A 22327-nucleotide genomic window follows, 5' to 3' on the forward strand; every position below is an offset into this window, starting at 1 on the left:
AAACAAGGGTGGCAGGGAAAACTTTTTCCTTGACACCTAATTTGCACTGTTTTTTTAAAAAATTTTGGTTGTTTTTATTATTTCTGAGACATTAAAGCATGCAACTGCTCAGTTCTGTAAGAACTGCAGCACATGAGTCTGCTGATGGTGTGGTTCACTTCTAAGAATAACACAGATAGCGCTGAATTACTCCTTCTGGTCTTGCTTTCAGGTTGCAGAGGCCTCCATAAGCACTAACTTAAGGGGTAGCTTCCAAAACCCAATGTTGAAAGTGTCCTTCAGTGGGTGTTAATGAAAAGGATATAAAGTGTGTTGTGTGTCTGGTTGGGGCTGGAGCCAGTATACTTTTCTGGAAACTAAGTATTTTTATTCCATAGTTCTGCGTTGGTCAAATATCTCCACCCAACTCATTGCATTATGCCATTCTGCTCCCAGCCCGGTTCATTTCTATGCTGCCCAAGATCCTTTGCTGTTCAGGATGTCACACAAATTACATTTGGGTGCCACAAATTACCATTGGAATTAAACGACAGGGAGAGGAAAGCATTTTATATGTAAATTTTATTACTCCAGTAAGTAGGAAAATTAAAGGACAAGAAAAACCTCTTTGAGCAAATTTTCTACTTTAACCAGACCTTTAAATGATTTCATCTCTTTCAAATACAATGGTTCAATTCTCACCTAGCAAGCTGCTCAGCACTGGTCCTGTTTCAGAACAGAATGAGGCCATGTCAACATAAAGTAGGTTTTAGCCTGAAGTGGTTTATTATGCATGCTTTACACTGCAAAGAATACATTTCAGCTGGTATTTGCTTATCAAAGTCTACTCTTTGATTATATAGAAAAGAGAAAGGAATTGGAGAAACCCCCAGGGTCTGTTGGGCCATAAACTGATGGTTAAACAGGGCATGTCCAGCTTCACAGCTGATGAGTCAGGAGACAGAAATTAATGCTCTGGGCTCTGGTGTGGGACATGAGCGTTACAGCATTTTAAGCTGCCTGCTGGAGAAATACTTAGCTGGATTAGAACAAGGAAGAGGTTAAGACAAAGATTAGAAAAAAAATGTCTTTGACAAGTTGTGGAAATAAATATTTATCACCATGGTAACTTTATCACTTCTTGTAATAGAAAACTTCCATAAGATGTCACAGAGCTGGCATCAAATCCCACAACATTCAGCAAAGATACATCCAGATGTTAATGGAACATGCTGAAAACGTGGGGAGAAAGTTGCAAATTATGTTTTGGTGGAGGTGTGAAAAGATTACGAGGTTTTCAATAGTTATTGCAGATATACAAGAAATAATTGGATACTTCATTCAAATGAGCTCTAGTTCAGTGTTTCCCAACCACTGTTCCGCGGCACACTAGTGTGCCGCGAGATGTTGCCTGGTGTGCCGCGGGAAAAATTAAAAAATTCGAAAGATTTTTTTTTTAAAGTCAAATTTTCGATTGGGGGGCCGTCACTAGATGACCCCTGGGGTTCCCTCCCTCCCTCCCGCTCTGCGCCTCCCTCCTCCTCCTCCTCCGGGGAGGCCCTTCCTGGCTCTAGGCCAAGGCTTGGTGGCTGCCACTCACTCACTCACTCGCCCACCCGTCCCTCCATCCCTGCACCCGGCCTCTCCCCCTCCGTCCCCGGTGCGGGGGCTGCCGGGATCCGTAGTCCCCTCGCCCTTGGGCTCCGCGCCCGCGAACTACGTTTCCCAGCGTGGCCTGGCGGGCCGGGCGTTTTGTTTGAAGCGCTCTTCTCCCGGCCATGGAATGAGCGCAGCGGCGGCGGCCGGGCGGGCAGGGGCTCTTCCGTGCAGACCCCGCGCAGCCTGCCTGCGTCCCCGCGGAGATCGGGCGGCAGGATGGAGCCCGGGGATCCCCGCGGAGGTGGAGCGGCGGAGGCGGAGGCTGCCCCCCAGGTAGGGCTGTGTCGGGTTTTTTTTATTTTTGCAATGCTGCATCCGCGCCGGAGGGGACGCATCGGACCGCGGGGAGACCCCTTGGCGGGCGTGCAAGGCAATGCATGCGTGCAGGCGTTGCATGGAGTGCAGTGCAATGCAATGGCAACGTGACGCCCTGCATGCATGCATGCAACTTCCACCGGCGCTCCGGACTTGGCAGGTGAGGGGGGTCCCCAGTGGGCGGCAGAGAGAGCCGAGAGGGCGAAGGGGAGCCGGGGGGGAGCAGCGCTGCTCCCCGAGCCGAGCCCGGGGGGAAACTTCGGCGTCGTTTCGCCGGGTGTTGGAAGCGGAGGCTGGCGGGGGCCTCTCACCTGCAAAACCTGGTCGCCTCTCATATATTTCGTGCATTGCATTCATCGCCCACTTTCTCCTCCAAGGAGCTCCCGGGGGCGCGCGTGGTTCTCCCCGTGTTATCCTCGCAACAACAGCCCTGCGAGGTGGGTCAGGCGAGTGGCCCAAGGGAGCACCCAGGGATTGTCCTGGCCAGGTGGGGTGATTTGAACCCTGCTCTCTGCCCGGTCTTCGTCCTCATTTAGCCCCCACATGTGTATGACTGTGCATGACTGAGGTTTTCCCCCCTCGTCTTGGCTATGGTGTGAGTCTGTGCTGTTAATTAATGGGGTTCTGCCTTCGGAGAAGATGAGCCAGCCCTCAAGGAGGTGATTATGTAATTTGCTAGCAATTCATGTCCCTCCCGGCGTGACGCTGCGCGCTGACGTCACGGGGCTGTAATGGTGGTGTGCCTCGAGATTTTTTTCATGAAACAAGTGTGCCTTTGCCCAAAAAAGGTTGGGAAACACTGCTCTAGTTCATATGTTAAAGAAGATGTGAAACCAAAATATCCAAATTTAGTTGGGGTTTTGTTAACTGCTACCAAAATATTGATAGAACCTAAATGGTATGCTTCTGAAGTCCAACAGAATAAGTATGGTTTAATCAAATTTGGGTTTTTGGCACCATGACAAAATTGATGGTGGGGCAGGTAGACAAAAAATATATATGAAAAAACCTGGAAATTTATGGTTCATTCTTATTAAGCACATGAAAATAGAACATTAATTAGAACTATTTAAGGCTTTTTCACTGCTGTCTTAACCGACTAATTAATTTGCAACATAGAACTTCTAAATATATGATATAGGTTTCTAGCACTGTATTTTATATTTGCACTGCATTACATTAAAGCTACTATTTTAGTGGATGATGATATAAACCGTAATTTTAGTGAATATTGGAATATGTGATTTGTCAGCCATAGAATAAGTTTGCTATAAATTATAAAATTTTGAACAAGAAAAAAGCAAGAAGAAGAAGAGGAGGAGGAGGAGTTTGGATTTGATATCCCGCTTTATCACTCCCCTTCAGGAGTCTCAAAGCGGCTCACATTCTCCTTTCCCTTCCTCCCCCACAACAAACACTCTGTGAGGTGAGTGGGGCTGAGAGACTTCAGAGAAGTGTGACTGGCCCAAGGTCACCCAGCAGCTGCAGGTAGAGGAGCGGAGACGCGAACCCGGTTCCCCAGATTACGAGTCCACCACTCTTAACCACTACACCACACTGGCTCTCAAAAAAGGGTGTGTGTGGAGCGAACATATCTGGTGGGATTTCAAAGACTAACAGGCTTATTACGGCACAAACATAGCTACCCCTCTAAAAAAGTTAGGCCAGTAGTTCACACACACTGTGCTAAATGCAACCACCAAAATAATGTTGCTTTTCATTGGGAACAGTTACATGCTTACACTGCTAAAAAGAGCAAAAGAAATTTTAAAAAAGCTATTAGTGATGGAAGAAAAATGACTGAACTGATAGCGATGCTGATGAAATCACTCTTTTTTGGACTCATGAGCCATTGTTATTCAGGAAAAAAAGAAAAGAAAAAACACAGTGCTATCAAGGGCAAGCCACTCACGAAACTTCTGCACAGGGAACCAATGTGGATCCCAAGCGTTCAAGAAGAAGGACAGGAAGGCCCCCTCTCGGACAAGAGGTTTTATTCCTTCCTTACCTTTCTAAAAGTCATGGCACTTGACAGCCTAACAAGAATTCAATGGCACAAATATTAGCACCTCTTTAGATCAGCATCATCTGTTTACCCATACACATACTTTTTAAGGCACTCATTTTTGTTCATTAAAAATCATTTAGTGAAAAATGAATAGTGTTCTAAAATGGCAGCTTATTAAATTGGCCGTATGTGGGATCTCCATCTGTTCCTTTAAAATAACATCTGCTTCCAACAAGTTAAAAATGAAAAGCCAGACATAACTGTGCCCCCCCCCGCAAAATGTTTTGTTTAAATCCTAAGGCAAAGTGGATATACTTGTTCCTTATTCCATTAAGCACTGTCTTTTAGTACGATCTGGCAGGTCAAGTAATGGAGTGATCATCAGACACCACTTTATTGTACTATCACAGCACTAAAGTGAAATTCTTCTGAGCACTGGGGCCTGTAAAGGCTGCCCAGGGTGAAAAAGGGTTTGGCGAGTTAGGAAATGGGTCTCTGTGGGCTTATTGGGCCCCCTGCGCTAAAGCCATGTAGTTTTCATCTTCCATAGCTCCCACTGATTTCTGACTGCAATAAAAAGGCTTCCATCCTTGACCTTATCCTGAAGTTCCCAGTGGCTGTGGAGGGACTTGACCTCTGCCTCAACTGCTTCACAAAATGCACAGATAGGGGAAATATACTCCCTCTCAGTGCTGTTGGAGTACACCTCAGTCTCAGTAATACTGAAGATGCTGTTTATTAAAACAAGAAAATAAAAAGTGATGCCTTGTTTCCAATGAGGGAGTAAGACAGGGCTCAGGCAGCTTAATATTTTAAATGGCACAGCTGAACGAGAGAGAGAAAGTCACAATATGCCGAAGTGCAAAGCTCGCAAGGAATTCAGATGAATAATTCATCAAAGTTTTATAGCATTAATTCATAAAAGATCTTTAAAGCAAAATAAAATGTTAAAAAAGGCAGGAAGTGGAATGAATTCAATTTGCTGCTAAGGTGCTTTGATGGTCACTACTCACATTAGATTCTAAGAATGTGCATGTAGTAATGAATCTATCACCGCATGAAACTTATGAACTAGGGAAAGGCTTCTTCTCATATTTAAAAGGTAGGAAAGATCTAGTGCAACACAATCAAAGCAGGATGTCAGCCATGATGTTGCAAATCAGCTAAGGGAATTCACCTGCAATAACTTCTCTGGCTAGATTCATATGACCAAACCACCAGGGTGTGACCATGTCAAAGTTAAAGTGCCTTTAAGCCACACTTAAAAGAGAATTAAGCATTTGTGTCTCTGATAGGGAAGCCCTGCAGCACCCAATAAATGGCAGGAGACTTTATACTAGCAGTTCATTGCTCCCTGTTACCAGCACAACTTACTGGGGCTGCCTGCTTTCTACTCAGGAGGCAAATTCAGAACAGCAACTCAGAAAGGCAGTCTTGGTTCCTCCAATGGAAATAAATGCTTATCCTTTCACACACTAAAATAAATCCTTTTGGGGTATATGGCACTGAAGTGTGTCTTAATTAAGCCTTCTCTGGAAAGTGCCACTCATAGAATCATAGAATTGCAGAGTTGGAAGGGACCATGAGGTTAAGGGGTGATATGATAGCCATGTTCAAATATATAAAAGGATGTCACATAGAGGAGGGAGAAAGGTTGTTTTCTGCTGCTCCAGAGAAGCGGACACGGAGCAATGGATCCAAACTACAAGAAAGAAGATTCCACCTAAACATTAGGAAGAACTTCCTGACAGTAAGAGCTGTTCGACAGTGGAATTTGCTGCCAAGGAGTGTGGTGGAGTCTCCTATTTTGGAGGTCTTTAAGCAGAGGCTTGACAACCTTATGTCAGGAGTGCTCTGATGGTGTTTCCTGCTTGGCAGGGGGTTGGACTCGATGGCCCTTGTGGTCTCTTCCAACTCTATGATTCTATGATTCTATGAGGGTCATCTAGTCCAACCCTGTGCAATTCAGGAATCTTCAGTCCAACGTGGGGCTCGTATCCACAGCCCTGAGATTAAGAGTCACATGCCTCCCTTCCTTTTTCCAGCAGTGTTTCCAGCAATGTATGAGGAAATCAGGTGATATCACCATTTCCTTAACCTTTCTTACAATAAAATGGTCTTATTCCCTAATAAATATCTTTAGCATCGGGACGGCAGAAGAAAACTTGTTTTATTCCTGTAGTCAGGATGGTGCTATGATTTAAGTAAGTTCTGAAACTGCACGTGCTCAGAGCAACTGTTCCTTAAAAAACAAAGCCAAGGTTGGCAAACAGTTTTTTCTTTGTTCTTAGCTCTAACATATCAGGATGTTGAAGCAGTTGCAGTGCGTGGAATGGCAGTGGAAGACACAAATGGGCCCTTCCCATCCAAAGCCGCTCCAGGACTGTTAAGTCCAGGGTCTAAAATTACCACCACCTGCTACACTGCCTGCTTTAAAGCCTTCTTCTCCTACATGACGAGAAGGACAAGCCTAGTTGCCTAGGGCACAGCAATTACTGTGGATGTTTAGCTGGAACACCTGAGGTATAAATTATGCTTAATGAAGCACAGACAGTTTGATCTAACAGCAAAAGGACCTCTTCCTTCAGTTCAGTTTAGAATGAAGTTAATTACAGTTGGAAAATAAGCTAGCAGTGATAATGCACATCATGTCTGCGATAATTAAAAAAAAGAATGTATTATTGGATTAAGACTGAGCAGCATTTGCCGAGCCAAAACTTTTTGGTGCAGCAGATAACATGTTCTCCGAAACTCTCTCCAAAAACTTTGCATTTTCACACCATTTTGCTCCTCCTTTCCTACTCCACCTCCTTGCAGATTTAGTGCATTTAAAAATGAATTAAAAGATGGGTCCACTGACTGTGTGATACAAACAATGAGGAGTCATGAGGCCAGTTGAGTGATGTCATGGCAGCATGCAGCCAATCAGATTTAGCCACAAGACAATACCTTGAAACCAAATTGTCCCTGCCCTCCCTCTGCATTAAAGTACTATTTCTAACAAAAATATACAAATATGCAATGTAGAATTAACACACACACAGCCTCATTTCAGCTCAGCCCTAGCATATACAACACACAGAGACAGCCTATGCGATGCCCTGCAGATGTTGTGGGCTACAACTCCCATTTGCCCATGAAGATGGGAGTTGGCTCCCTCCAGATGTTTTGAACAACATGTTGGCTACCTCTGCTTCAGCACTTCACATTCTCTCAGTCACACGGACAACAAGACAGAGGTTGAATGCTTAAAGAGCAAGGCTTTCCAGAGAAGCCATCCCACATCCATTGTTCTGCCAAGGGAAACTTGTGCATTGGCGCCATAAAGGCTTTTTGAGAAGAGTTGGGGAATCTCTGGCCTGTGGACTTAATTATGGCCAAGCCACACCCACCTTCCCCACCCCGGATGTCCTATGTGATTCCAGGTGTGGAGAGGGGGAAAATGCAAGCACAGCCAACAAGCTGGACAACAGGGCTAACAGAAAGCACCATGTCTTTGTCCACAGATTTAGATTTCAAACTGCATGCATGAAACATTGTGTTGTCAGGTGATTGACAGATGGGCCACCTTTCCCACCTGTCAAATTTGGTATCTAGAGGGTGGTGTAGATAAGGATGTGGCCCTGCCCACCAGGTCTAGATCCTGCTTCCTGTCCAAAGATAACCTCAGCCATTAAACAAAGGGTACCCTCTTTCCCTCTCAAATTAAGATGGGGGTGACTAAGATCTCACCAGCGCTGCCCTTTGCAGTGCACTCAAGTTCCATATAAGCAAAGTTTTTTAAAAAAAATGGGGAGGGAAAGGGGCATAACCACACCCTTGGTGACAGTCACATTCTCTAGGCAGGGAGGCAAGCAGGCAAGGAAAGCTCTCACCAATATAGACATTATATTTTAAAAGCAGAGTGATGATTCCATCATCTAGAGACGGGGCTTTTGATGCCATTCCCCCCTCCCACCCCTCTCCTGGGGGGCCAAGCAGCAGCTGCCATTAGGAAAACAACAACGGAGAGGAATTCAGGATTTCAGCATAGTTGTGATTGGGAGACAGTGTATCCACACTGACCTCCCCTCCCCAGAAAAAGGAGTTCATGTTGTTTCTAACTCAGGTCTTGTTTCATGGAAAATGTGTTTTTTTAAAAAAGCAACAAGTTTTTAAACATTAAAATTTGACATCCTAATGCAATACATAGTACAGTTATCACACCCGTGCTGCAAATTAGGGAGCTAAATAGGTAAAGGTAAAGGTACCCCTGCCCGTACGGGCCAGTCGTGTCCGACTCTAGGGTTGCGTGCTCATCTCGCTCAAGAGGCCTGAAGCCAGTGCTGTCCGAAGACACTTCTGGGTCATGTGGCCAGCGTGACAAAGCTGCAGCTGGCGTGCCTGCACCAGCGCAGCACACGCAAATGCCGTTTACCTTCCCGCTAGAAAGCAGTACCTATTTATCTACTTGCACTTGGGGTGCTTTCGAACTGCTAGGTTGGCAGGAGCTGGGGCCGAAAGACGGGAGCTCACCCCGCCGCGGGGATTCAAACTGCCGACCTTCTGATCAGCAAGTCCTAGGCGCTGAGGTTTTACCCACAGTGCCACCCGTGTCCCTACCAGGGAGCTAAATACAAATGGCTTAAAGACAACCCTGCAGTGTAGTCCACTGCTGGTATTGTAAACTGGAGATGCAGCTCAGGCTGAAAGGGCAATTGTCAACAAAAGCTTCGTGGTGAGAACGCCCACCTCTTTTTCTACGAAAAAGCACTGTCAACACCAACAACTCTGAGTAGTAGCGGCCTTTCCCAGTCTTGCTACCCAAGAAAACCTGAGCTGTGCCTCCTCTTTCTTTTTCTTAAAAAAAAGGCACACCATGTTTCCTCCACTGACACATGCTTTTCTGGGATTTGAACAGAGAACCTCTTGTCATCAAAGTAAGCACCGTGTCTCACTGCACTTGAAATACCATGATCACACGAACACAAGAGGTCAAGCAAATCGAAGCCTTCAGCTGATTCGAAGCCTTCAGCTGATTTCCTGCTTGGCAGGGGGTTGGACTCGATGGCCCTTGTGGTCTCTTCCAACTCTATGATTCTATGATTCATACAGCCTTCAGACATCTATCACTTGCCAGTTAAGAGGACTTTTCAACTGGTTTTGCCAGACACCTCCTGGTCCAGTTCTAATGCTGGTCCTGCTTTTCAAGTGAGGTGAAATGGAGAGAATTCGGGCTGCTTCCAGTTATTTAGTGGTAAGGGGAAAACAATTTGTACATGCGCAGTGGCACCAGGACCTGAGTTTGAATACAACATGTGTTATGTGAACAAGACTTTGGTCTCAGCGCCTCCTTCCCTTTTCCTCCTCTGGCACAGCCTTCACTTCCACTTTAAACCAACCACACAGATCATCATTTTGCCTGAACTGGGACAAATTCTGCTTTAATTTAACTATGGCTTGTTGAAAGGAGCCAAGTTGAAAATGGAAGTGGATTCTCCCAATCTTTTTCCTTGCAGCTGTGCCAGAGGAAGAAAGGGGAGGGGGCAAAACAGTTTGGATGAAATGACAATCTGTGGTTAGTTAAAAATAGAAGCAGACACTTCCAAGCTCCTCATCATTGCTGTGCTGGAGAAGCAGAGGGGAGACAGAGCGAGCCAGCTCTCGTATGCAAAGTGCGATTTCCAGTCCAGGCCACTATTACTACTTCATCTTGCCCTTGGCACTAAAAAGAAGATTTGGGGCTAACTAAGTCCTGGGGAGTTCTGGCTCAAATGCAAACTTGCTTTCAAAATTTGTCTAATATTTCTTTTTGATCTTGATACTTCTTCAAAAAGTATTCTTAGAAAGGCATTTTTCAAAAATAAAGAGAGTTATGGGATTGAGGCAATAAAACAGGCCACAGAGTTAAAATTAAGATATAAAAAGGGATTCTGGGGGCAGATTACACTCCACAGACACACAATCAAATGCACCTTGCTGTTTAAGTGCAAGTGATTGCAGGTAATTAATATGCAAATCATGCACAAATTTAAAATAACAACTAGTCCTGTGAAACATTTGTGCTGTGCGGAAAGGTCATTTCCCTCTCCAGTGTTCTTCTCATCTTTGTTAACTTTTTTTTGAGTTATGGAAACACATTTCTGTTTTCTGCAGATGCAGTAACAATTTTGATTACACCAGGATACATTTTGGGGAGAGGGGGAAGAGGGAAAGTACCCCAGCTTATTTACTTACTTGTGCATATATCCATCTGCATTCCCCGTTAGGTTCATCTGCATAACAGTCTGAAACTCCGTCTCATTACAGCAGTATTTAAACACGGTGTTGTTATGGTGACAGCAAAAGATGTACGATTTATTGTCAGAAAGACGTGGACAGTGGAATCCAAAATGGGAGCGGCCTTTGTAGTCTGTATATGGCTCACAGACTCGAAAATGTGTGGACAGAGCTGTAAGGCAAATAGCAATTTTCTTTCTAACTCAGATTGCAAAAGAAAAACAATAGATTCTGCAATATAAAAACTATTCACCAATTCAGCAGATGCCTGATGCATGCTTGTTACAAAGTCACAAGTTAGTTAAATGTTAAGGAACGATTAAGTTGAAAGCTGAACTTCCGTAGTTAGGATAGAATCCAAACAAAGTTTAAACTCTTTGAAATGCCATTGATTTTTCATTTGAGAAATATAGCCCTATACTTTATTTTCCCTTTGAAATCCATGGGACAAAGTGGTTAACTCTGGTGGAATCATACCCTTAAATAACTCCAGTACATTGATTTCCATATGTTTACTTTATGATTTAGCCCACATTGTGATAGCCCACATTGTGTATGGCTAATGGTCTTACGTAAAAAGCAAAATGTACGTCAGTGATATTCCAAAAATCAAAACAATCCTTAATTTACTTGGAACCCCAGGATTAGTCCCTGCAGTTAGAAATTGTTTTTTAAAATCAAAGCATAGCAAGGTTGCTCCAGATGACCTGTTTATGGAACATTTATCCTGGTTTCTTTGCACCATGTTTGTGGGGAAGTTGTATGATGTTGTGTCAAACAATTGTCACCCCACACCTTCCAGTGTAGCATATTTCTCTACCACTTTCCATTTAACAAAAAGGCCGATTTTTTAGGGTGAAGCAGGTTACTTGTATAAGATAAAACTCCACTATTGAAGGTCCTGGGGACCTGTCTTTTTTTTCACCTGGCCACCTCATTTTAGATACACATAAAGACAGAATGCACATGTTTTGACCTCACAAGACCTAACTATTTATAGATGGAAATTAACTGCTGATTCACAATGTAGTTTTTGACCTTGGGTACAAAAGTCAAGTGATCCTGGCAAAAGATGCACACCACGCAATCAGTTGAGACTGGAACGCTCACATTTGGATGGGAGGGTTTCTCTGCAACATATTTAGAAAATGAAAATTTGGAAAGGACTCTGCTCCTCTCTGCATGGTATGGCAAAGCCCAGCCATGGAAACAGGAATGAACTTTTCAGAGAGGCTGATTCTATACATATTTTTCTATTAAACTCCAGCACTTCTTGTACTCTAGTTTGAAATATAGCTCAAAGTAAGCTCTAAATAGCTTTGCATGTGGTAACAATTAAAAATAAAACAAAGAAAGAAAGAAACAGGAAATATGACTGCTGCATGCAACAAGAAAAAAAGATACATGAAATATGAACAGGATACTGCTAGCAGTGCTTTAAAATCACACAAAGCAATTCAGCCCCCAACCTGACATGCTGGAGGGGATTTGGATGGAGGGAACCTGCCCTTCTTGCCAGCCATGCCTGGCTACAGCAGCTTCTACCGGCAGGGAAGGTCTGCCATCAACAGGAGAGCTCTGACAGAGAGGAGTGCCCCATTGTGCCTGCCCAAACTGTGGGTGAAACTGTACGCCCTTGCAGTTGTTGTTGTTTAGTCGTCTTAGCCGTGTCCGACTCTCCGTAACCCCATGAACCAGGGCATGCCTTGGAAACTCTCACTTTCAAACAAGGCATCTGAAGGGAGGAAGAGAGATAGGGATGACCCAGCTGCCACCATCTAACAGCAACAGGTCTGATCTGGGTCTCCCCACTGTACCAGCCTGGGAGCTAATGCAATGAAGGGGAATTTCTCCTCTCCCAACTGCCCCAGTTTCTGCCCTAGTTGGTGTGAGCACTGGGGTTGTAGATGCTGCACTGGCTATGCCACTCCATCAACTCCTGCTGGTGCTGGCCAGGTGTTAGGACTGCATCCTAAATTAGTAAAAACCTTGGGCAACACAACGTACAATTTTATTTTGCTACGAAGAGAACACGAGGGGAGGAGAATGCAGATTTCATTGCAAAAGTAAAGACTAATGGCTAACAGGGGCCAAATATTTGCTGTGCTCATATAACAGATGGCATCATTAGATTCCTATAAAGCAGTTTCCAAACTATTAGAAAAAGGACAGATGCAAAATATCACTATTTTCCAGACCTCAGATAAGTTTTGTAAAATAAAAAACATATGAACATCCAATGGCATTCCCCCCGCCCCCCTTAGCCCAGGCAGATTTCATTTGGCAGTTAGTCTTCTTTTGAAAAGAAAGAAGTAGAACATTTTTGGAAAAGTAATTCCAGTCTTTTATATCTCCATCAAAAGAACAATCGTTTTCTACTGCTGTGATTCTACAGATATCTGGATTCATATTAAGTGGATGGGAAAGAACACAACGACACAATGGTCAACACTGCTGCTGTAGATGGTGGAGTAGTCACCACCCCAGCTGAGGAGCTGTAGGCCTATGTTGTCCTACTATTTCACTGAGAATGGCTGTAACTGCTCTGAACAGTCTCAGCAGCCCTGGAAGATAGGGCATTAAAAGTGGGCAGCAGTTTATGAGCGCCAGAGATGGCTTTGCTTGTTGTGCTACTGATACAGGAGAGGGTAGGGTTACATGCTTGTGCAGTTGGTGCCTGTTGTTAGTTGGGTCCAAATTAATTAGCTACTTGGTTAATTTGTAGCTCAGATATTCTAAGAAGTTGGATTTAACATCAGAAGTCCTCATTATAAATATGTATTTTTTAAACTCTTCCAGAAAAGAATATTAGCAGACCTGGGTTTGACCCCTGTCATTCTCAACCTGCTCCAGATTTCCTCAGAACCACTGCTACAACTTCTCATGGAGTGATGGGGTTGGAAAAGAAGTTCTACCTGTCATCTTTATTCTTCCCATGCCCACTCAAGGACCGTACTCTGCAAATGACACCACAGCCAACAGGATAGAGACCATATTTGCTTTAAGTGCCATCAGGTTATATAGAACTATGATGTCAAATGGCAAAGGGAAGAACTTAAGGAAGAAGAGATAGGCAGGTGATGAAATTAACTGGCTGACTTACCTAGGTTTCTATGTTGGAAATGCTATAAACAGTTCATTGGTAGAATTGCACAGACCACTTGACTGCTCAGTTTTGGGCTATGTCAAAATACTAAACATAAAATGCATGCAAAACAAAACAAAACTCCATTTTAGATTGAGGAAGGAAGATCTGCGGGTATATTCTGTGCCAATACACATCTGGACACAAATTAGATTCCCCAGCACATCTGGTGCTTATCTGGATGAGACTAAACTTAATGACACTTTTCCATTCGCATTCATGACCAAGTGAAATAAGTTTGACTATAGTATAGCTTGACTGGTGTACAAAAATAGCAGGCTATATTTAACAAAATCCTACTGAATTTAAGTTCTTCTGAATCCTGCTTAATAAACCACTGAAATTAATGAATGTAAGTAAGTCGTATCCATTAACTTCAGTGGGTCTACTCTGAGTTGAATACCACTGAACACTACCCAATATTTAGCAGATATCCTTATCTCTGCAAAACTCTTGGACTGATTCTTTAAGGTGTTTCTGCTGCAGAAAACTAAATGGAAGCATTCTTCTAGAATCTAAAAAGAAACCCAAGCCAAATAAAATACAAGGCTTACCTGCTGGCAAAAGCAAGGAGAAAACAACCATCAGCGTATTTAAGGATTGTAGACCACAACTTGTCATCGTTTTGTTTTCATCAATCCGTTTGAGAATTACCTGCTTAACAAAATGATATTTCAGAGTTAAGTGGCATCAGTGATTTGCATGTGTGCATTCATTTAACTAAAATAAATAAATGTTTTTAATGCTTTCTTCAAACTGTAATGCATGATGAGACCCCAAGGCACAATTCTGCAACAACTTTTACACATGTAAGGTTTGCACACTTAAATGCTACTGAACATGCTCAGCTGCTATATATAAATTTGATAGGGAATCTTTAAAGAGCACATTCAGGAACAGCAAGGTGGAACAGAAGTATATCCATGGCCCAGTATACCTAAAGAGCATCTCCATCCCCATCATTCAGCCTGGACACTGAGGTCAAGCTCCGAGGGTCTTCTGGCAGTTCCCTCACTGCGAGAAGTGAGGTTAAAGCAGAGGGCCTTCTCGGTAGTGGCACCTGCCCTGTGGAACGCCCTCCCATCAGATGTCAAGGAAATAAACAACTATCTGACTTTTAGAAGACATCTGAAGTTTTTATTGGGAAGTTTTTAATGTTTGATGTTTTAGTGTGTTTTGATATATGCTTTGAGCCACCCAGAGTGGCTGGGGAAGGTATAAATTGCCAGATTGGCAAGGTATAAATATAATATATATTTGTTATTATCATTATCATCATGCTGTTGGCAATGATCCCAGTTAGAATATATTAGGTCAGACCATAGCCTCCTCTATCTCCACTGTGGTCTGCAGTAGTGTGTTCAGATAATTCCCAATTGTTGGTGCAGACAACTTCATGGTCCCAGTTATCTCATAGTGTTGGGAACCAACCTAGGCATTTCAGGCTACAAGTGGTCAGGTCAAAATGTGTTTCCTTTGATTCCTGGCCAATCGGTGGTGCTAGCTGCCAGGAAGAAGGCACACATCAACTGGGCAATGCATACTATGCAAATAAGGCTGCCCAGGCTTGGGCAACTGGGCTATGTTAACACTATATAGGAAGCTTCCTTATGCAGAGTCAGACCATTGGGTCCTGCTAATTCAGTGTTGTTTACCCTGACTGGCAACAGCTCTTCGGGGTTTCAGACACAAGTTTTCCAAGCTGTACCTGAAGATTCTGGGGACTCAACTTTCTGGGAACTTTCTGCCTGTAGAGCAGATGCTTTACAACTGAGCTACAACCTTCTCCCCATTTCTCTGTTTCATTTGAGCTTCTTCTTTTTCCATTCCATTCTCTTATCTTAGTACTTCCCAGCCTTCTCTTTCCTGCCTTTTCTTTTCCAGATTTTTAATTTTCACAGAACTTCCACCTCCCTCTCTCTCCCTTTCTCTTTCTTCACACCAGAGCAAGTCCAAACATTTTGCTCCTCACAGGCTCCAAAAGACGTTGGACTGGCTCCTTGGGATTCAAACTGTTTCCATCCCTCACCATGACATATAATGAAATTAAATGTATACACCAAAACATAAAATTGGACATTTAGTACTCTGAAAATGAAGGGGGTGGGGGAAGCTGCCTTTGTTCTCGTGTTCCTCCCTTAATAACAAAAAATAAACCCCAAACGTCCTTTCTATCTCCCTGAACCCAGCACATATTGAAACTTTGGATTATAACCTTAGTGGACCTTTTGTTTTTTGCTCCTGCTGTACAGCAGCCTATGCATTAACAATATTGAATTTATTATTATAATAAAACTAAATATTTATATAATGCATTTCAAGTAAATGGCTGTTAGTTCAGTAATTCCCACAAATGTTTTGCAAGGTATGTAGGTTAGTACATATTGGGGGGTGGGGTGAGGTGGGGTTATAACGGAGAAAATAGCAGCTGGCTCAGTTTGCAGCCAAAGCCAGATTTGAAACTTGGACCCCCCAGCAGGAGCAGACTTTGGTAATATGGCACCCTGAGTAAGGACAAAATTTGGCACCCCTCCTAAATATTTCTTATTTTCACAATAATTCCTTTTGGTGCAGTTGCTTTGTTAGGAATCTTCTCAGTAGGTACCTGTATTATTATTATTATTAATAATAATAATAATATGCACCCCCTTGACTCAGCACCCTGTGGGGGGGGGAACCACTCACACCACCCAAATTCTGGCACTGCTCCCAGTTCTAACCCCACATTACCCCCAGGGATACCCATGGACCAGGTCAGGGACATACAACTCGCAAGAGACTGTGATCTACTCACAGAATGAAAAACTGGCAGCGATCTACCCCTTTTCAGGGGTGTGTGTGTTCAGGTTTCAACTTTTTTACCGGGGAAACTCGCTCACAGAAAGATCGCTTAAGGAAGCGATCACAACAAAAACTCCGTCTTCTGTCCTAGCATTCATGCGCAAATGGAGGCCGGGGCAAGGGGGGGGCAGATGCTCATTTGCAAAGGAAAAGGAGCCAGCAATCAACCGCGATCTACCAAAACCTCTTGGGGATCAACCAGTTGATCCCAATTGACCAGTTGGACATTCTTGGACTAGATGACCAAGAGGCAGATTAGGAGTGGACACTTGCAGCCAGCCACGACCTTGGACCAGCCACGGACTCTCAGCCTTTCAGGGCAGCTGCCCGAATAAAGCAGGGAAGAGAAAGCCATGTTTGACACTTTAAAGCTCCTTGGAGGAAATGATGGGGTATACATGTGGCAACATCATCCAAACCCTTCAGAGAATAATGGGAATTTGTTGTGGCAAAGAGCTCTGCATTGTGGCATGCCAGGACAGGTGGGGAGGTGGGGACAGGAGGGAAATGCTGCTCCCTCTGTGGACATTTGGGTGTGAAGAAAAAAGTAGGCGTTGCAGATTAGGGGGCAGGCCAAATTTGAACTGAGTTAGAAATAACCTCATCTTGGAGGGAAACAGCTCAGCCTATTTCTGAACTCATTCAAGATAGTGGGGCTGCGCACTTCTAATTGCTCCAGCTCTCTCAGGTGCTTTCAATAACTCCAAGTCATTCTCTTGCCTATTAAAATGATTTACACCAATCCGACAATCGTTATGAGTAAAATATGAATCTTTGAAGCTATGACTCTAGGCTCCTATCAGGAATGCCTGTCATTGCCATTATTACTGGAGATTTCATTACAGCCATTAAGAACTAATATGTGTGTGTGTGTGTGTGTGTGTGTGTGTGTGTGTGTGTGTGTGTGTGTTGAGGGTAGGATGTAAATCACTTTAAAATCTATTTATATGCAGATTGTGTAACTTATAATATTGCCAGAGGGATCATTTGCAAAGGTCGTGAAACTCTCAGATGAATTTGGCCAGATCTCTGGGTACAAAATTCATTTCCAAACATCAGAATAGTTGGGGGTATCATATGCAGAAGAATCTGAAGTATGACATTGCCAAAGACATCTAATTCCATGGAAGAAAATCTCAGCTAGATACGTTGGGATTTGGATAACTCAGGAGTTTAATGACTCTAACCTGATGAAAGGAGACAAAGGGTAAAAGAGGATCTGTCCAGTCTGGAAAATTCAACACTTTCTCAGAAAGGAAGAAACTCAGTTATTAAAATAAGCATAGTGCAATGTATTTCGTTTCTATTGTTAAAAGTCTCCTTAGACTGAATGATTAATTTATTAATCCAGAATTATATCTAACATACTTCATCAGCAATTAAAAATAGATGGCTGGCATTCCTGAATATCAAACAATATTACAACACAGCCATGCTTGGGCACCTAAAATATGGGTTAAAAACTCTTTTTACCAGATACAGAGCAAAATGATCTATCAGCAGATTTTTTTTCCTGCTGCTGGCAAAAGCCTGGGTTTATCACCACTTACTACAATTTACTACAATGCTGAATGTGATAAGAAAGTCTTATTAGGTGACATGAAGCTTTAAGGAGAGACATGGGATGCTCAAATTAGGATAATAATAAAGGAAGGATTGGTAAAGATCTTTTATCAGGTGAAATGGGATCCTGGGTCAAGAGCAGCTGCTCTTTCTTCAATATTTTCAAATGGGCATATTACAAATAGATTACTAAGGCTTCACGTTTCATTAAGGAATCACACAAGTTTTGAAATATTAATTTCAACTGCTAACCAACTGCATAGCGCATAACGCCTGTTTTATAAAATAATAGCAAATTTAGGACCATCTGGAAACTATTGAGTGAAATGGGAATTTGATATGTATTACTGGATAAATGCACATGGCTTGGGAATCTCAAAGAAACATTTCTACAATATTAGATAGGTGGTATTTGATACCAGCCAGAATAAACAAGATCTGTCCAAGGCTTAGTGGTCAGGGCTGGAGATGCAAGGCACCTGGAAGAAATACATTTCATATTATATGGGCTTGTCTATAGATTAAGACATTTTGAGAAACTGCACTGACAGAAATAAAATATTATGGGTCAAGATATCCCCAGAGATCCTGTTGCAATGTAGATTTGCCATCTTAAGGGTACAGTATTAAATGATTTAGTTTTCGAACTGATAGTTCATGTACAGGTTGAGGCTAAAATGGCAATATACCAAAATTGAGGAAATACTCTTTCGCTTTCTACTGATTTATAGTTGATCAGCAGTTGGGATATGGCTTCTTTGATGAAATTGGTAACTATTACCAGGGTAAGAAGAGGTAGGCAGCAAAATAATACGTTTCTGAAAAATGAATTCTGTTTGTTCTTTATTGGAACAACAAAGTACAAGATTTGATCAATATAAATCCATGTTATTTTTTTTGTGGGAAAGGGTATGAAAGTATATAGCACCACACAGTTGGTTTCCACTTGAAGTTTCAGTGTTACACAACTTTGTTTTGTTTCAGTATTATAGAACTTGGCTTGTAGCCTTTAAGCCATGCAGAATGTGATGGCTATTAGAACAAATAGGAACATCAATCAGTCATCGGTTTCAGCTGTTGAGGCTGAAGAACACTGGAATAAAAAATCCCTATTAGCTAGTTTGTGTTAGCTGTCTGTGGAAGCACAGGTACAACTCCAGTTACATAAGTTCGGCCTCCTTGTTAGTTACATCTATGAACAAGCAGCCATGATTAAAAGACAGCATGAATACACCAGGGAACCGAATGAACAAGAGGCAAACTTTTAGTCCAGTTCCTAAAGAACAAAATGGAATGCCATTTACTCATGTTATGGTGAGAAAATGACTAGTGTGTGGGTCAATGCTCACCCCCTTTTTCCTTCCATCATTCATTATAGGCGTATTAGGATCTACGGTATGTACAATCAATACTTGGCTTTCCGACTGAACGCCTGTATTGAAGAGGAGGGGGGCATGTGCTTTGCACAGTTAGCTCTGCCTCCATCCCCAGTGTGTTCCTTTGCAGATATTCCAACATGCTTTGGCACGTATTGAACTCTGTGTTTACTCAGAAACTAGAAACTGCATGGCCAGGAATTTCTTGTCACTAAAATCTGATTTGCCCATTTTCTCTGGACTGATTTTTTTTGGGTGGAAAACAGCAGGAAGGAAAGGGGTTAAAAGAAACCCGCATCAATGCACTGGCAGAGGAACGGGGGAGGGGGGAGCGCACCGCCCCGGCACCATTGGGGAGGGGGGGTACCATCGCGGCCACCCCCTGACACGCGCCGCGCACCCCCACCACGCACCACACCCCCAGGATGGAAGCCACACCCCCACAGGTGGCATGCCACGCCCCTGGGGTGTGCGCCAGCCACACCCCCTCCTGCTCTCCACCCCCAGTGCTGGAGCATGCAGCTTTGCCACTGCATTAATGTATCCTTCCTAGACGCATCCTGAGGAAAGAATCACAAAAGTCCATATAAGGGTAGTCTGAGCATGAAAAATAAAAGGGAGTGTGCGCGCTCATGTGCACACATATACACAAATTTATGCACTGAGGTGTACACTTGGTGCGTCTGGCTAAATGGGTTTTGGGGTATGAAAGCTTCTCTGCATTAAACTTCCCCCCTTTTTTCTAAACCTGATTGTCAAGATTCATTGGTATATTCCAAGTAGTGGATAGTTTTTCAGATATCTGCTACGTTTCAGACATTTGTTTAAAAAAGTCATTCATCAGAAACTGATAGGGCAGAAAGTCACCAAAATTTGTCGTTTACCAAGCATCTTAAAATTTTTAGGAGGGCACAAGGAACTGCCAGAAGATTCTGATATTTATTAGTAAATCTGAAGCCTGAGTGCTCTTGGTAAATGATTGAATTTCATCATTATTTATATTGGCTCGTTTGTAAATGTTATTTTTAAAAAGTCTTATGACACCATTTCTCATATTTACTGTTACTTTTCAAAACCATTTTTGTTTTCTTTGAAAACATCAGTCATGTCATGCATTTACAATATCATGTTCCAGGGTACAGGGATTTGTCTTGTAAATTCAACAGCATATATAAAAATCATGTGCAGCATTGTTGAAGAAAACATTTCTGATTATGTACAAACAATTTTGGAATATGACCCAAACGTATTCATATAAACATGTTCATATACCATGTTCATATCAAGTTACAGTGGTGCCCCGCAAGACGAAATTAATTCGTTCCGCAATTTTTGTCGTCTAGCGAATTTTTCGTCTTGCAAAGCACGAAATCCCATAGGAATGCATTGAAAATCAATTAATGCGTTCCTATGGTCAAAAAAAGTCGAAACAAAGCCAAATTTGGTACAACAACAGTTTATTAACTGCTCTTTAAAGTCACACATACTGTAAAGAGCAGTTCAAAAATTGAAGGGAAAATAAATTAACTTTATAAACAAAACATGTCTTTGTTTTTAGACAAAGGAAACAAAGCCGCGAGACGTTTTCGTCTTGCGAAGCAAGCCCATAGGGAAATTTCGTCTTGCGAGGCAAATCGAAAACGGAAAAACCTTTCGTCTAGCGAGTTTTTTGTCTTGCAAGGCATTCGTCTTGCGAGGTACCACTGTACTCTTCAGATAACAAACTTGTCCAAATTGGCCAGCAACCACTTAAATTTAAAATCTTCTGACTAGACTTCTAGAAAACTCTGAAACGAACAAAGAAATCTATCCCTTGGTGAATTGTATTAATTACAGAATATAGTGCACATTAGGCCAAACTGAAGACAATCTGTATACCTATTGCCCTATTTAAAATTTTTACCAGTCAGACCTATTAAAAAATTTACTGGTGAAATAATAGTAATAATAATAACAATAGTAGTAATAATAAAATATTATTTCAACGCCACCCATCTGACTGACTGGCCCCAGCCACTCTGGGTGGCTTCCAACCTAATAAAAACACAACGAAAAAACAAACATTAAAAACTTCCTGATATATTATTCTGTGAGCACAGTTTGAAATCTAAGCTGTGTAAATGTGTGTCTAGCAGGAAAAGAAGTTAATTCCTACAGAAATGCAGCCTTTTATAGATGATTTAATTTTAACGTACCAAACTGAGGACTCAGAATTCTTCATATATTCAAAGTCCATCTTGGCATCTTCAGTAAAAATTACATCGCAGATTTTTGGGTCAAAAATGTCCTGAGATGAAATAAAAGGAAAACAATGAATAACAAATGGTTAATGGCCATCTCATCCCTTGCTTTTTCCTGTAAGACCAATTGCAGTTGTCAACAGTCGTCAACAGGTTTACCACACCTATCAGCCAATCACCCACTCCCACCACCTTTCTGAGTAATACCTCTCCCCACCCTCTCACTATATATAAAGGTCTGGTGACTTCTGTCAGGAAAAAGTGTATCTGAAGAAGTGTGCATGCACACAAAAGCTCATACCAAGAACAAACTTAGTTGGTCTCTTAGATGCTACTGGACAATTTTTGTGTTAGTTGTTGGTCCCTGATTTTAATTTTTGTAGCTATTTTGTAGATAGATAAACCACTTTGATATTTCTTACGATATGGTGGTATACAGTGGTACCTCGGGTTACAGATGCTTCAGGTTACAGACTCTGCTAACCCAGAAATAATACTTTGGGTTAAGAACTTTGCTTCAGGATGAGAACAGAAGTCGCGTGGCAGCCCCATTAGCTGAAGTGGTACCTCAGGTTAAGATCAGTTTCAGGTTAAGAACGGACCTCCATAATGAATTAAGTTCTTAACCTGAGGTACCACTGTATAGAATTTTTTTATATAAATAAACGAACATCTACAGGTCTAAAAAACACAGTTCTGCTAAATATTGCTCTGACATCACAAAGTTGTTCTGCTAGGAAGTTCCAAGTACAGTGGATGCTCGGGTTGCAAACGTGATCTGTGCGGGAAGCATGTTCGCAACCCACTGAGCCTGCGCACGAGCGGGTTGCAATTCTGCGCATGCACAAAGCACGATTTAGTGCTTCTGCGCATGCGCCGAAACCCGGAACTAACCCATTCCGGTACTTCCGGGTTCAGCGCGGTGCGCAACCCGAAATCACAC

General features: G+C 42.6%; 1 protein-coding gene across 10 annotated transcripts in view; it reads right to left on the minus strand.

The window, feature by feature from the left end:
• Window positions 1–22327, minus strand: part of SHISAL1 (shisa like 1) — an 82604-nt gene that overhangs the window by 31730 nt on the left and 28547 nt on the right. For 7 of the 10 annotated variants that reach the window (XM_081191922.1, XM_081191927.1, XM_081191921.1 and 4 more), the window contains 3 exons: window positions 21340–21431; window positions 13919–14018; window positions 10178–10391 (listed from right to left, as the gene is read on the minus strand). In XM_081191922.1, coding sequence (XP_081048048.1) covers window positions 10178–10391; window positions 13919–13985 — 281 coding nt within the window. In that variant the 5' untranslated portion in view covers window positions 13986–14018; window positions 21340–21431. Of the gene's footprint in view, window positions 1–10177; window positions 10392–13918; window positions 14022–21339; window positions 21432–22327 lie in introns of all 10 variants that reach the window. The other 3 variants (XM_081191929.1, XM_081191928.1, XM_081191930.1) reach the window with 1 other exon arrangement.

Source organism: Podarcis bocagei, assembly GCF_964188305.1.
Source record: "Podarcis bocagei genome assembly, chromosome: 4".
NCBI classification, from domain to species: domain Eukaryota; kingdom Metazoa; phylum Chordata; class Lepidosauria; order Squamata; family Lacertidae; genus Podarcis; species Podarcis bocagei.